Source organism: Protopterus annectens, chromosome 9.part0 (assembly GCF_019279795.1).
Source record: "Protopterus annectens isolate FY-2018-M chromosome 9.part0, PAN1.0, whole genome shotgun sequence".
Taxonomy (NCBI): Eukaryota; Metazoa; Chordata; order Ceratodontiformes; family Protopteridae; genus Protopterus; species Protopterus annectens.
In genome coordinates this window covers 219,087,136-219,105,054 of record NC_056743.1, presented here as the reverse complement: position 1 = coordinate 219,105,054, position 17,919 = coordinate 219,087,136, and the positions used below count along the sequence as shown (strand labels likewise).

The 17,919-nt window shown below is 34.6% G+C and overlaps 1 protein-coding gene across 2 annotated transcripts in view; it reads left to right on the top strand.

Annotated features, from left to right (window-relative positions):
- LOC122811144 (ethanolamine kinase 1-like) overlaps positions 1-17,919 on the top strand; it is a 1,165,171-nt gene that overhangs the window by 1,099,261 nt on the left and 47,991 nt on the right. For both annotated transcript variants that reach the window (XM_044082778.1, XM_044082779.1), the window contains exon 7: positions 15,354-15,427. In XM_044082778.1, coding sequence (XP_043938713.1) covers positions 15,354-15,427 — 74 coding nt within the window. The remainder of the gene's footprint in view (positions 1-15,353; positions 15,428-17,919) is intronic.

Sequence of the window (17,919 nt, the reverse complement as noted above, 5' to 3'; positions counted from 1 at the left end):
CCGAGGTGAGATCCTACTTAGTGGAATCTGAGGGTACAGAATACAGGATAAACTGCAGATATCATCTTCCTGTGTCAGAAATGATATTGCAGCATCATACCTGTGATACAGACACTAGATCTCAGAGCAATCCTAACAATGTTCATAACAAAGAACATGTCACAGTATCCCTTCCTGTTCCTGATGATGTCCCAGTTGTTCCTAAAGTTCAGCATTTCTTGAAGACAGTCCCTTTTGCTAGATCCAATTCTGACCTTTACATTTCATGATCAGTTCATATTTCTAGACCTAGTGTAAAATACACACAACCTGGACATGATTGTTTCATATGTGTCTGATTTTGTATGATTTCATGCCAAATAATTAGTTCTGTATAATTGCATGTCAATAGATCATTTCTGTATAATGGCATGTCATTGAATACTGTTGTTTCATGTACGATCTATTTCTCAAAGAGGGAGGATGTAGAACAGAGTGTGTTTATGTACCTTTAAGAAGCATTTACAAATGTAGGCATGTGCATATAAATAGTGAGCACGTGCAGGCAGCAGTTACATTTTGAGAGAACAGTCAGAGTGTTAATATGTATGAGTGTGGTAGTCAGTCTATTTAAGTTTAGGTTACAAAGCCTCATTCCTGATGTGTGTGTAATAAAGCTGCTTGAACTGAACCCACAACTGCTTGTCTGTTTTATCCTGACTGGGCAAGCGACACTTGGGATGCTTTCTGATTGCTTATAACCATTTCACCATGAATCATTCACATGCACCCCCATCCATCCTGCAAGCTACAGTTATTGTAGTCTAAAGACGTGTGGCCTTTTAATGCTTGAGCTCTAACCTCCAGCAGGAAGACTGTACAGTCATATGATTACCATTGCTCCCTAAAGTATGTGTTATTCTTTAACTCTTCCTCATTTCCAGGTGTAAGAGTTTTACTATTTCAGCCTAGAATAATGCCTCAGACACACTATAATGCCATCTTCACCTTTCTTCTGTTTTGCTCTTGTCTTCAGGTGTCACACATAGCATCACTTCATCACTGCTATCATCTCCTCAATATATCATGCAGCTCTTCCCCATTTATTATTTCCACATTTTACTGCAATAAAAAGCAAGTGTATTTCATTGCAAACTTGCCAGTGAGTCACTTTAACTACACTGTGATGGTTTCACTTCAGTGTATGATATCTATCTTGGTCTTGAAGGACTCCAAACTGGCGGATAAATTGTTCTGTCAACTTCTGTATACTGTACCCAATACCTCTACCCACCAAAGGTCAGCTACATGTTACCTGATCTATTCCCTATACTAAATGTTTCTTCTCCACTCTCTCACTACCAGGGGCATTTCATTGTCCGTATGCATTAACAGATGAGTTGAGTTGAAGTGTCCTATCAGGAGGATGTAAGTATACTCACACGCCCCATCTTGGAACTTTGCAGTTGCATTCAGACTATGCAATCAGCCCCCTGCAAAACATTAAGTAGAAAGAGTCCTCTATATTATCCCTACCCCATGTTATATCTATTTAATGACCTGATACATGTTATTTACTACACCTATTTCTCTGTACAGCGGAGGTCTTCACCGAATGCTACCAAAGAATTAACATTTAGTCATCACTAGTATTCTTCAACTTTATTCCCAAATCCCTTCACATCTACATCTTCTTTTTCCTTGTTTATAGTACAATTCCCACATTATCATTTTCCAAATTCCAAATGATATCATAAAAATACATCTGGGGTTCTACTCATGCTAAATTACTCTAGCATTCTGATATTTATAACACTCTAGTTTGGATGAGCCCATTTTGCTAATATCTGTCTTCATCCAATTTTGTAGTCATCATCTTCTGAACAACGAAACAAAGGTACCCCAGTTTAATCTTCTTGATATTCTCTGTATACCCCAGGTGCAATTTTTTTTCACGTTTCTCACCACTCTTCTACTTAGAGCCATCCCCCTTGTTAATTTCTGTTTTATGATCCTCACACTAAATCTAAAAATTTATGTTACATTTGTTTACATTTAATTACACCAAGTTATCTTATAGTCATTGGAAGATGACAGTAGTGTAGAGTGAGGAAGACTCCTGTGGCCTTGGATCGGGGTGTACTCTCACCCCTTAGGCAGATTTGAATACATTTGTCAGTCCATCCAGCCAATGAAGAGCAAATGTATATGTAGTAGGTATAGAGTGGGGAAAGCTTGGTAGTAAACACAAGACACAAAGATCTTTTCTCTTTCCTCTTGTTTTCACGATTGAGGCTAAGACAATGTGATATCAAAGCTGCAGCATCTGATACATTAGAACAAGTATAAGTTTGGGAAGTAGAAATAGCCCTGAACCATGTGGAGGAATGTGTATGAGATTAGTTTTTGACCTTGAGGGCAGAGAGCTGAGGTGTTGGAGAGTGATATTTTATCAGAGACTAGTAGTATAAGAGAATCATGTACCACCATGTACAGCTTTAAGTCAAATTGCAGAATTGCCTCTTATATTTGGAGTTGCTGATCTAAAGTATCTTAGTAGAACTCTCTATGATTCATATGCAGATCAAAGCTGAGGAAAACACCTGTCTAGATCCCTTGGCATCCCATAGTATTCAGTGACTGACTCATTATTGTTTACAATTTTTGTAAACTATATTATACCAAACAGCAATTCATCCACATTAGTTCAGTATGCTAACATATACAATCTTCTCTGGATAGCTATAACAAAACAAAACAGGTATACACATCAACTTGCAGTACTATAGTAATAATCAAATAATGCTATCCATATCTGATCTCTTCCTCAGTGGCATAACATCATATTTATGTTAATTAGAGGTCACTAGGCATAATGTAATCCATACATCACCATTATGGCCCTTGAAAATGATAATTTTGCAAATGTTGTTGCTTCAATGTTATGATTTGTAATTAGCAAAGGCCTAAAATGTGTATTATGCAAATCAGAATTTGAGATTGCTGTATATAGCAATGCCATTTATGCCTTACTGCAACATATGTTTTTCTTCTCTAATGCTTAGTTTATTTTCATGATTTGTTAAATGAAGAGATAGGTTTGACTAAGATCCTTATCAGCTTTGACCTGGGCCTGATCAGAAGAGATTATTGAATTATGTATGGAATTGCATGTCTACAAAGTGATTACATTGATCAGGTCCATGGCACATTGTATACGTAAAGCACATAAATACACAAATATCTACAATAGGCATTTTTTGTGAAGCTGTGGGATTAAAAATTAAGTTTTCTTTCTGGTAATCGGTTATAGCCCACCTAAAAGATACAAGGAGCCATTTTTTTCACTTTTTTTAAGTAATTCAGTATTTCCTGCACTGCAGTTGGTGGTCTGTCCTGCTTAATAAACTGAATTACAGAAAATTAGTAGATAATGTCTTATAATACAAAAGAAACAGTGGCTAGCGATGTCAGCAATCAGTCTACACAATGATGTAGTAAAGGAACTGCATGTGAATCCAGAGCCACAGGATACTAATCAATACTTTATAATTCTTATTTAAAAGTATTTCACTGATGTTATATTAACCAAGTTATTAACATTAGCCTGCTGACATGTTTTCAGGGTAGACCTCGAATAGACTAAGGATGTTATGACTAGGGAAACAGAGAAATTCACCATTTCTTATCTGTAACTGCCATGGGATATTTACCCCCACCTGAGTTACCACCAACTCAAGCAGATGGACTTTAGTTTAACTTGCCACCTAAAGGTGCAGTAAAGTTGTTTTATTTGAATTAACATTCACTGAAAGAACATATGAAGAAACCAAGCTTGAGAATGAAGGTAAGTAGAGTGAGCACAGAAGAATTATTATGGAAAACATTAACTCATTCACTCCAGTGGAGCTCAGGAAGTTTGTATTATAACTTCCAATGGGTGGAGCCTAAGCCTTTTTCACAGAATCAAATTATGTCCTCACATTTCAAACAAATAACACAAACTATTTTTATACTGGTAGTATTCTTTAGGTTTTATGTCTTATACTGAATTTTATAAATCGCAGTAAACATAGTACTATTATATTTGTAATATTTTGTAAACAATATCTCAACAACCACTCAAGTTACACACATACTGTCAGCAGCTTTTTATTAATCTAGCTAGGAGCTTTGATATGAGGCTAAGGAGTTTTGTCTTTGTTACTTGGTTGTTGAGATATTTAGAAAACTATACCTATATAAAAGCAACAGTTAATATCTATTTACCTGAACTAGACAGAGGTCAAATATTAATGCAGTTGAGTTTGCCATTGTGTAAGCTTTAAGATTAAATTATTTATAACCTTATACACAGCATGGTTTTAGATTTACTGATGGATATATGATCAAGCAATATCTGATACCTAGAGGTGTCAGTAGGAGTTAACTGCAGATGCACCTGGAGGCATCACTCGGATGTAATGAAGTTTAAGGTAGGTAAACCAGGGTTGAATGCAAGAGGGTGGCAGAGGGAGTAAGTAGACAGGAAAAAAAACTGTGATCCTCTTGAGGAACCAAAGCACTTACTTATTAAATTTTCAAAGAAATGATACAAAAGGGCTGTTCATAACCATGGAAGACTCCATAGGTTTCTAACATTTGTGTTTTATTAACTCCTGATATTGGTATGGACTTATGAAAAAGTCTTTTGGTGGGAGATTGTACAAAAGAAATGATTCTAATGATCAGTAGCAATATTCAGCTGCCATGTCGCAATCAGCAAACACTAATAAGTAAGTTAGTAGGTATGTAAAACGTCTTTATTGTAAGTAACTCTAGCGAAATCATATAGGCAAGATGTGGAAAAAGAAGGTAGAAGTAGCAGAGCACAGAACAGAAGCATTGCTTATTTAATATGCTTTACTGGAATGTTTAAAATAACCATAATAATATGCAGCAATACAACACCCAACGTGAGAAATGAAACAAGGTGACTGGACCATTTGCATATGTAAAATATTAGCCTACATTTCCATAGTGAGCATCATGGACGACCAGCAGGCTTTAGACATTTACAGAAAAGAAAAAAAAAGAAAAATACATAATGAAACACTTCCACCTTATCAAACCTACTCAACCCACAATGAAAATCAAAGCCTATGATTCCTAAGATAAAAACAAGCTGAAAAAAATCCACAAAAAAGGAAATGTCAGGTGGTTCAGTTAAATGTGTTTGAAATGAAGGAAGATGATTAATGTAACAGATTGGTTTGGTAGAAGACATGAGTGGAAAATGGATGAGAGCTCACTGGGAATAGGATACCAGGAACAGGAAAATGTAAAGCTAGAACAGTTCCTTTGACCAGAAGTATGCTGAATAGGAGGAGAGACAATTGGATACCATGGCAGTGGTGATGAAAGAAACATGAGAGGCTTGTAATGATAAAACTGCTGTTAACTGAAATTGTGTTAATAACACTGAGGAGGATGAGGTAAGCAAGATTCCCCCACACAAAAAGAAAAAATATTCGGATAACCCTGCTAACCAGTTCTGGCAAAAAAAAAAAAAAAAAACTTTATGATTCTAAGACCTTCAACATAAAAAGCCAAATAATTGTGGCTAGTTTATAAAGAATATAAAGTGGTGGTGATGGTAATTACTAGGAAATCCTGCTGAAACTAAATGTTTGCTATTGTGCCGGACTAGTTAAGAGAAGACTAACGGAGTAGCATTTGTTGTTTAAAAGGAAGACTGACTCATGATTAAAATGGTACAATAGAGGAAAGATATATAGTAAGAAGTAACAGGTAAAAGAAGATAAAACAGCGTAAAGGAGCATACAGATAAAATGCATAGAAAATGGAAGATTATATCGTTGGGAAATGCATAAGAGTGGGATATAGTTGTCTTAAGCATTTTTGAAGTGTAAAGATAATTTCATTAAGTAAGACATGACTTTCCTGTACTTTCAAAAAGGAAGGGACAGAAGTAAGCAGATTTTGGAATAGTAATTTAATGTATGTACTCAGATTTGTTAATCCTGTCTATTCAGCACCTATACAGGTAGTTGTAACAGAAATGTTTGAGACTAAAAAGTGTTATAATAGGATTACACACATGATTAGCTTCATGAAGACTGCAATACATTGAATCATCTGGGAGCAAGCTCTTACAGTATAAAAAGAATGTCACTAACTGCAACTGAAATATGTAGATACATCAGCCACACAAATCCCTGAGCTTTGCCTTGACAAATGCATGCTGATGATCTAGGTAATGTAATGCAATTTTGTGAATGTTTCCATTATCAAGGCCAATACCTGGGCAGTACCCTATATATGCAAACTATTTGCTGAATGTTGTTCACATTGTTGATATAATGGAACTATACTCCTACCTGACCAGTTATACTTTTGAAACTATAATAGAGGCCATTATATGTATTGAATATATATAGCTGTAACCATTAGAAAGAGAAGCAGTTACATGATGGAGACAGTAGAAGGCAGTAGTTATAATGTCAGGCAATGAATCTGAAGGTTAGTGTTTAAATCACATTAGCTTCTGCTTGCAGATACAACTCTTCCTGTTTTCTTTCATCCAGCTTGATGATCTGACTATACTGGTACCCTTTTGGTTTAGTCTTTTTTTTCTCCTTTCAGCATAGCATGGCATAGCATAACAGACCATATCAACTCATTTACAGTTTCCATCTGTATGGATAGACTAAATTTTTAGTGATCACAGTTATTATTGAAATAACAACAGACAGGAACTGAACCCCAAGTGGATCTGTACATAGCTGTGAAATTCTTTTAATGTATGATTATACTCCCTAAGCTGCTGCAGTTTGTTTGTGAAGTGCAAGTAAACATTGACCAATTTATGCCTTCATATCATCTTGCTTTACTGGTGTCCTTGTTAAAGCAAGTTCTGTAGACAAACTGTTTCTCCAACATGTGCAAATCTCTCATTTTTTTTAATTATTTAATGCTGAACAGACTCTCTTCTTTCCCAAGGAAGGAGCTGGGTGTTGTCCACTCACTTCTTGCTAGTTCCACAGATAACCAGTGTGCTAATTAAACCATGGTAATCTAAATCATATTCAAGGCCAAAACTGTCACCCAGTAGAGTAGAGTAGAATACTTTGCCAGTTTTAACAAATCACTACATCTCCCTTGTGCTTTCACATTTTCTTTCAGAAAGAGATGTTTCAAAGAATCTGCTGAAACTGCATCACCAACAAACTGAAAGAAATTATGAACAGAAGTGCAGGAGCAAACAATAAATATACAAGGAAAATCACTGCTGACATCAGGAAATGTAATAGCCAGCCTTAAAAAGTTGTGTATGACAATGTTAGCTTTTACTAGCCTTACTTGGTTATTTCCTTGATTAATAACTAGTTTACAGATTTCTTCAGTCTCAGACCTGTGGATTAAAGCACACATCTGCAGGCTGCTTAGCGTTATTCATCTGAAAGTACAGTTAGTCCTTGATTCAGTTCTTGAATTTTTTGTATTTTCCTTAATTCATCAGGTCCTAATAGTTCCCTGTAAACCAGTGTACTAGTTCAATGTAATCATATCTTGGGGCCTTATAAGCAAATAATTATGTATATAATTATCTTAAGTGGATCAAATGATTCTTTTCTGTCAGTACTCAAGCCAACTAGCAGTGACAGGCATACAATAGTTATTTAATAATTACACTAGAAAGCAGTGGAAACACAGATGTTTATAAACAAAAATAATGTATACATAATCTCAGTGCATTTGAAGTTAGCAGAGTTTAAGGACATAGGTTGTACAATACTATTAGGCTACAGTGCACTTGTGAATAAATATTGTATAAACAAAGTAAACATGTGTAACTGTTAGTTACTTACATGTACAGTCATTTGTTAAAAGCTAAGTAGTTCAAGTTACTGTACATGTTATCCAGGTTCTAGAAAAAAGACTTACACTTATGACTTTACAGTAGGTGTCCGTTAAGTTTTAAAATCTATGTCACATCATCTTCATTATATGTGACAGTTTGCAGTTATGCATTATAGCTTGCTAGTGCGATTTTAGGAAAAAAAAAAGATTTTCATTTTGGCAGGTGTAAAAGGTGCTGGTGGGTGGGGGTGGGTCTAACAACAGCAAGTATTTTTTCTTCAACAGTGTACACAATGAACATTTTGCTTTAAGTCTGTTGGCAAGAAGGGGGATAATATCTGTAGTCAAACAATTTGAATGTCATTTAATGTAATAATAAATAAATATACAACTAGTTGGCATTAGAAGCAGTTCCAGATTGATGTTTCTTGTGGCTTGTTAGATTTTAAATCTAAACACCTTTTCTGTGTTTTGAAGGAATTACGTGTTTTGTGACAGACTGTAGGATAAGAACAGTAAGGCCATATTCTGATTCTGGACTGAGTACATTAATAGCTATTGGTTTCATATCTTCAGTAAATAATAGATATGAGTATTTATATAGTACTTTTTGTTTGTTTGTTTAAGGACCTTATCCAATATAGTTTCAGTAGGATGGTAAGAGATTAAAGTATACCAATCCATATACTTAAGTATTTTTTTTTTAGTTTTTGTGGGTTAAGTATGGTCATGGTAGTCTTTGACTGAAATAATGTGAGAATATTTTTGTGGGGATATAAGCAGCATGACTGTGGATTTGTTATTCCATCAGTTAATTTAGTGCCACTTTAAATCACAGCAGTGTCAGTATCTCAACTGGTAGCACACTCCTGTTTTATTTTGCCCAATCAGAAGGCAGTGCATTCTCTTCCCACCCAGATACTTGTATTACTATTCCAACTGTTACACTGCAGTGCAGCAGAAGGGTTGGGGGCACTGCACTCCTGAATTTGCCAGCCTTTGGATAACATGTTAACACAAGGGTTCATCTGCCAGTGTCAGTATTAGCTCAGGAGGATGTAAAAGATCTCACACCTCTTATTAAAACAAGAGTAGGGCTATTTTTTAATATTTTAAATAATTTATAGTAAAATCTTAAAATATCAATGAATAAACATAAGTACACACATTTTTTTGCAAATGTTTTTCTTTACGTTATAATTGAAACTCAGTGTATCTTTTTATTCATTCTCCCCACCCTTTTTGACACGGGCAAAATGTTATATTTCTACATGTATCTCATCCTATACTTTGTCTTGTATTTTCTTATATTTTTGTAGATATATTTCAAATACAATATTTTATATTTTAATTACTTTCAAACACTCCACTCCATTTTGCCTATTTAATACCCCACCAACCTTTTTCCCCTTAAACTGTCTAAAAGATATAGTTCAATATTTTCTATCTCTCCAGATGTTAAATGTTCTTTATTCAACTTCTTCATATTTTATTTCAACTTTTCACTGGTAATTTATTAATCAACAGTCTCCAGCTAAAGTCTTGTCTCTTATAGCATTAACCCTTTTTCATTTCTTTTATAGCCTCTTTTATTTCTCTTCCTATTTTTTCTTTTATATAAAACAATCTCCTCATCATTTCTTCATACCATATTTTTTTATTCCTCAATGTTTTCCATATCCATCTTCCATTTCAATATTTTCCTCTATTCTTCTCCCTATCCTTTTCATTTCTTCTTCATTGTTCCATCAACTTCTTGCCACAATTCCTTATACATTCTTTTCATTGTTTTAATCATTGTATGTACATTTTTGTATTTTCTATACAGATAGTGAAGCTAAATAAACATCTGGGGTCTACAGACTCTTTATTTTATTATATACTGCCCCTCTATTAACATGGTTTAATCATGATCTTCATTAAAAAATATTTCCTTCTCCTCTTCTCCCAGACACACCAAAACTGACCCCACATTTCCTAACTTTCCTAACATATAACAGTTTAATAAATGCAATTTATTTTTTAAACCTTAAATGAACCATGTGTCATAACATGCTTGTGGCCTGCATTTATCCAATCTCATCATTTTTTTTCATATCTTTATAACTTCTAAATTTACTCCTAAAAGTTGAACTTCTCCAAACCCACTACTGTCATCAATATTTATTTGCAAACCTACCCACTATAAACTTTTTTTCAGATTTTTTTAACTGCATCTATTAACCAGCCAATACTTTTTTCTAATAATCATAACAGCCATGTATGCCATCGTTAAAGGGATCTGAATTCCCCCATATTTGTATATTATTTTATAAGGGTCTATATTATTTCATCAAAATCTACTTACATTGAACTGCTATTCATTGAACCAACATCATTAAACTTCCATTCATCGAACATTCAAATCAACATTTTTCCCAGTTAAGGAAACTAGTTGGCCAACACACCAACCACCACACAAACATATTAAATTAAACCCAACAAACTTGAGGACTATACCCCTACATCCCCTAATGTGGGGGGCTATACTCTCTCACCCCACTACATATATATATATATATATATATATATATATATATATATATATATATATATATATATATATATATACCATCTCTGAGATCACACTACAGTAGCAAAAAGGGCACATTTCTGTATGTTGGTCAACTAGTTTCCTTACCTGTGAAAAATATTTGCTGATTTGAACATTTAGTGAAGGGAAGTTCAATTATATCAGTTCAATGAATAGCAATTCAATGAAAGTAGATTTCAATGAACTGATATAGACCAGTTTTATAACTATATTTATTAATTAATCCCATAACTCTGCTTATAGTTAAAGGAAAAAATAAACTACTGGGGCATCATTGTTTAATACAAGTATTGCATTAGGCATACCTCCTATATGCAGTCTTTATCAGTTTATCTATGTGCATTAGGCTCCCTCAAGATATTCCATAGTGGCTATCTCAAAACATCATATGCTTTTTCACATCACTTCATATAATTACATTCTCCTCCTCCTTTTAAACAATAAACTATTTATTTCACTATCATCATCTCACTTATTATTTCTCCTCTTAGCATGTACATTCCTTCCCTCCACCTTTTTCCATTTTTTAAATCTCATTTGTATTGTTATCAATATTTTAAAATCTGCCTAATAAATTAGTTTTATTTTAATAACAGAGATTTTTTTCATTGATTTATGTGGATTATTTAGTACGTATTCCTTTGAAACAAGTATATACTGTCGTGGTCACCTTTCAGCCTATAAATATATATATATTGTGACTGTTTATTTTTATTGCGGCTAAAAGGCATTTACTCCACTGAAAACTTTACGTTTCTTTTGATTTTATAATCTGCATTCATTCATGAAATTGGTCTTCAATTATTTAACAATTATCTTTCTCCCTTTTCAAGACGAGTCATATTGCACCACCACATATCTTACCTTCTTCAAACCATCCTTATTTCCCTTTATTCATAATATTAACATTTTTCACTGATTGTCATCCATATTTTTGCAAAATTTATAATCTATTGATATCTTTTTTCTTCCATTCTATAATCTTAACTCTATTCCTACACCTGTATCCACTGCCTTCAACTCTACTCTTACTCTCCTATAATAAGAATAAGATACATTTGTTATTCCCTTTATCTAATAATTGCTCATAACTTTCTAGTGTGATTTTGTAAAAAAAAAAAAAAAAAAAAAAAATTTTTATTTTACGTTTTCTGTATAGAAATGCTTAGTTCAATTTATTTAGTATTGCCTAGTTTTAATTCTGTAGAACTGCTTAGTTTAACTTTGTCAATTTCCTGTTTGGAGCTTTTCTCCCCAGGCCTCTACTGAAAATGGACATATATCCAGCTAGACTAGCCTGGTCAACAAATGTAAAATAAATAAAAAATAAATAAATATTACATCTGATCTAGGAGACAAATTATCTGTAACAATTTCTAATTTCTTTCTTCGTCTTCATCTATAATTATTGCTTTCCTCAGCCTTTCATTGTCTTCTGAAAAATTTTCACATTCACATTTCACCTTCTGTTTTTAAATATTTCCACTCATTTTCTTTCATGTTTCTATTGACTTCCATCATACTAATGTTGCCTTCTTAATAGATGTAATCTTTTCTTTTGATTTTTTTCATACAATACTCTCTCTATTCATGTATTCCTGACAATTTTCTCATTAATTTCCACATTTTCTCTAACTTACTATATTCCCTTATATGACTTTTATAATATTGTTTCACTTTTCTTTCATAATTAATCTTTTTGTTTACTTGTTGTCCTTTTATATTTTCCCACTACTCAGTCCAAACTTTATCCAAATATCTAGTAGTCAAATGTTGTTTCTATAACTTTGTTGCTTGTTCTTCAAATTTTATAAATTTACCTGTACTGATATATTCACTGTTTATCCCATATCCAGCCCAGAAGTCTTATATTTGAAAATATGACCTTAGGAATTTTTTCTTTCTTTCTTTCTTTTACGGTTGCTTATAAAATAATCTATTTAGGTTTCATGATCAACAGCTGCAATTATTTTTTTTACATAAAAGAGCAATCTCCACACAATTTTCTGTCCCCATAATTCACACAATATTCCTGCACCATAATGTTTCCTTCTTTCTTTTTTTTCAATAAAAATAAAAAAACTCTGAAACAGATGTTTAAACAAACATTTAAACCTTTAATCCACAGCTTGAGCACTTTTGTTCCTCTTAGTAGTAGAATGCTATCAGGAACAATTTATGTACAATTGAACTTATTGATATCTTCAATAATTCATTCCTTGCAATCCACTTCTTTTTAGGATCTGCCACAATCCGCAGATTATACTGGTAAAGTAGAGAACAGACATTGATTGCCAAGTCTTTATTCCATATCTTACTAGACAGACACGCGCGCACACACACACACACACACACACACACACACACACACACACGCACGCGCGCGGACACACACACACACACACTCTCTGCCTACTGCATGTCTTTAAGATATCGGAGGAATGCTGGGTACCTAGGCAAAATCTACACTAAGACAGTGAGGTCATGCATACTCCAAACCAAAATCTAATCTTGTTTTGAAGTTATATTCCTACGAACAGAATTGCTCTGTCATCCACTTCCTTGCATGCTGTACTTTGTTTTATTTTCAGTGAATTTTTTTGTCATAGTACATATTTGTAGTTTTTCCCTTCTCAGGTCAGTTCAGCTCAGGATATCAAAGAAGTTCTGTTCACCTGCCATTTACCTCAGGAAAATGCAGTAAAATAAAACCAGTTGCTTCATTTCTTAATTTCAGAAAGAAAGTAAAAAAAATAAATAAATAAAATAACATACCAAACTAGGTAGTTCACAAAAAAAGTACTGTCTTATTCTTGCATGGATGTGAAACTTTGAAAACATTCTAGAATTTACTTTATGAAGAGTGAGTCTGTCTTTGAGATGATAGCTTTATTACTAAAATCTATACCTCCATAGCTCTGTTTTAGTCACAAGTGACAGCATGTTGTGCAGTGGCAGCAGTGTGCTTGAGGTTTTCATAGACTCTGATTTACACCTACATCCCAAAGGTATACCAAAAGGTGAATAAGTGATATTCTAAACTGCCAGCAGGGGGGATTTTTTGTGTGTGTGTGTGTTTGTGTGTGCGCGCGCGTGTGTGCGTATGTGTGTGGGCAGTCATGCATCTGTCAGTGTGTCCTTGTGTGTGTGCATGTATGTGTGTGAGTGCATGTGTAGTTCTAGTGATAAACCATTGTCTCATGCAGGGCTATTTACATGCCATGTATCCTTGATTGCTGGGATAATCTCCATCTCCTTCAAAGTCCTGAAGATAAAGTAGAAAAGATGAAGAACTGTATGCTTATGGCCTGCAATAAATTAGAATGGACATGACTATTCTATGCTTCACTTCCATAGGGGTATAATTCCATTTTTTTTCTTCTAGACAGGAAAGCCAATCATGTTTTCCTTTAGATGATTCCTAATCTAAAGAAATGCATAGTGCCATGCCTTTTGACACACTGTTGTTAGTAACTCTCTATCTTATTGTTTTGTATTGTTTTCTATTGTATATAGAATAAGTAAATAAATGGTCACCATATGAAATGTTGGGTCCTCCTAGAGCAAGCCCTGAAATGCAGAGACTGAATAACCGAAAGAATGAACTTACATATACCAAGTCCGGAATTCTCCAAGGTATGGCAATCTCAGAGTTGGTATATATAAGTTTAGGGATGTGGAGAGCTTCCCCCCACACAATGAAGTGCAAGGGGAACTTGCCTCCACCTGCAAAAAGAAGTTGTAAGGAGAAGTGTGATTTTCAAGATTCGACCTTCTCTGGATTTTTGTTTTTTTTTTTTTTTTTGGCTTTTCAACACTTGGCATTTTGATAACAGGGAGCCAAATAAAACCACTCATTATATACATTTTTAAATTAGCCTGCATAATAAGTACAGGCACATAATATACATCAGTACAGAAATATTCTACACATTTGCAATGGTTGCAGAATTTTATATTGTTTCATTTCTTTGGTGTGATGCCTCTGTTGAAACTGATTAAAAATTAGATGACATTTTATATGTACAATATGAAAATTAAAAGGATGGATGTACTCTTAGGAGTCTGAATTTCTTAGATTATTAACAGGATATTATATGGGATGATTCTGAATTTCACATGAGCTTCCATTTCATTAAAAAAAAATCTGTGCCAGTGAATAACACAAAAGGTTGAGAAACACTATCTGCAAATGCAAAACAAACCCTCTGGCACATTTGCTTAGAGTGATAAGGCTATAGACTGTAAGAAGCTTTATCCTGTAGTTACGATTTTCATTCCATTGATTTCCACTTGCAAGCTGCATGACTCTGAATATGTCTATTTACCAGGCAGGGCTCCTTAGGATTGACCATGAAAAGGGTTATGTACATGGTAAGCTTACCTGGTTAAGAAAAAAATAAAATAAAATAACAATAAAGATACATTGATTATGTTTTGATATATATTATAAAGCAAGTGTCTTCACTGTATTATGTATTTATATTTTAAACAAGAAAAAAAAAGACAAAACATAGTCAAGGACAGTTTAAAGGTAATTTCAGCACTCTTTTGAAACTTGTAACTTAGTATATTACTTCTAACAAGCAAAAAGAATAAAACCTGGAAACAGATACAAATAGTATGGTGAATACAATCTACCAGCCAGCTGGCTGCTTTAAAGCAGGGAAGAATTTTGAAAATCACATGGTAAGCGAACTGTAGATTTTTGCTCATATGGTGGAGGAAATATCCTGGCAATTCTTTTAATTTCTTGAGATTTTAATGACATCCCCCTTAGATACTGCAGACCTGAAATGCAACAGAAAGCAGTTTTCTATAAGCAGTTGTCACTATCAGCAGTTGGGAAAATACATTTTGTAGTATATTGACAGGAATATAATAATACTAATGTTTCTCAATAATTTCTTTTATGCAGGCTTCACACTTTTCTTGGGGCCTCTGGGCTCTTCTCCAGGCCAGATACTCAACTATTGACTTTGATTTCCTGAGGTAAGTGATCTTTTGCTGTTAGACAAGAGGGAGGGAATTTAAATACAGCCTCTGTTTGGCTCATTGTTCTGACATTGTACACTTTAATGCAATGTGAAGTAACACGTCTAAATAACCTGTCAAGAGTTTTTGATGTTTGCAGACCAACATGTGGTACTCATTTCCACTCTGTTCAGAAAACGTAAATGATACAGCAGCATTAAAGAACACTAAACTACATGATGACATTTTGGTCACATTAATAAAAACTGGATTTTTAATAAATTTATGGACAACTTATTCAAGGCACAGAATAAACATGCCATTGTGGAGAATTTTTGAACCTGCTAAACTAAATCTGAAGTGCTCTTGGTTTTTCTGAACATTTCAGTTTCTCTGTGCTTGAAAAATACATAATTCTTAGCTTGAATACAGCTTATGATAATGGATTAAAATATAGGTGTTTCTTTTCTTTGTAGTGCTAATAGAATAATACACTTCTACTTCAGTCCCACTTTCCATATTTTGCAGTAACAGTAATTATTGATGACAAAAGCAAACCCTCACTCTGTGTGGTTTCCTGATCACATTTGGATCAGTTACACAGCCGTCTTTCCTGTTAGGAAATGCAATATGAGATATACCAAAACAGTGAGTATATTGTAGCTTAATTGAGCTTCAATGTCGCTCATCTAGGCTCAGCATGTGTGCTGTAGGGTGTCTGTTCCACAACAGGAAAGAACAAACCCCATCTTAAATCTTAGGAAATTTATCAAGTATGGTTCTTGCAGTTCTGTCTTTCATGATCTGTATCCCTGCCATATGATCTCCATAAACTGAATTACTGCTGGCCTGTGTACAAGACTAAAGGCGCCTGGGGCTGATCTGTAATGAGTGCCAAATGCATGTGACAATAGTCTGATGATGAAGAAGAATGACTGTTTTAAATAGTCCTTTTATTTAACTTATGAAACGCAAGCAGACTTCACTTAATATGTCTAAAGCAGTCGATAATTCAATTTGAATTCCTCATGGAGGTAACTGCATTTCTGTCACTGGACTAAATGACTGACCATCGGCTCTCAATAATAGAAATTTAGAAATAAATGATGGTAAAAATAAATTTACTTGTCCCAGGTTAAACTTGGGAAGGCATTTAACATATACAGTGAAATTGTTAGCTATACATTATTCACTGTTTAATTGCACTGCACACAATTGTAGTTGTATAGTCAGTTATAGAATTTAAATTTATTTTTTAGTAGTCAGTCCATTCTACAAACATAAAGTAATGCTCCAAAATCTTTTTAATTAAGTCTTTGTAAAACAATGTGTTATAATATGCCAACAAAAGCAACACTATTTGTGGACTGAAGTAGAAGTGTATTATTCTATTATTCTCCAAAGCCAACTTCATGTTACTCAAGTCAGAAGTGACAAACTTCATGACACCCATGCAGACGGGAACTGAAGTTCAACTGCTGAATCCTACACTAAGGCACTGTACGAGCACATCCACTCATGCATGAATCGTGCCATCCCAAATAGAACCAAAATGCTCTCATCCAAAAAAAGGAAGCCAATCTGGTGGTCCCCTGCCATAAACAAACTTTACAACAAAAGGAAGAAACTTTTGCAGAAAAGAGGAAAATCCCAGGATGCAAAAAACTCCCTTACTAGCCTCAGTAAGAAACTGAGATGCCTCATAAAATCCTCCAAAGCTAGTTACGAAAATAAAATTGCCGAAGATTCCAAAGACAACCACAAAGCATTCTATAACTATGTCAAGAATCTAAATGGCAATGCTCAGATCTGCTCTGAGCTAAAACAGAATGGCATTAAATATACTGATCCGAAGGATATTGCCAATATCCTGGCAGATCGATTCAGTGCCAACTTCACCCCCTCTCACCCCCTAAATGGCCCATCTCAATACTGGAAGATTGCCAAATTCCAGTAATAACGGCCACACAGGTACAAAACGCACTCTCTAAAGCCAAGAATAGAGCATCCATGGGACCAGATGACATCCCGGGCTGTGTACTACATGAACTACAATATGAACTGGCACCTCACCTAAGTGTCATGTTTAATCATAGCCTCACCTCAGGTTTCATGCCCACTGAGTGGCGCAGAGCTACAGTTATCCCAATCCACAAGGGGGGATCCACCTTGGATCCCGGAAACTACCATCCCATCAGTCTGACAAGCCTTATCTGCAAGGCCATGGAGCGTATTATCATGGAACTTATAAACAAAGACATTGGCAACCTTCAAACACTGGACCCCACCCAGTTTGAGTTTGTGAAGGGCCGATCTTGTCTCCTGAACCTGATTGATTCAAAGTCAGTCTCCAGAGCCATGGACAAGGGTAAGGTGGTCCAGACAGCCTATCTAGACCTTGCCAAGGCATTTGACACCATCCCCCACTCTGGAATCATAGATAAACTTACTAAGTTGGGCATTAATCCCTATGTCACCCACTGGGTTGCTAAATGGCTTACTGATAGAAC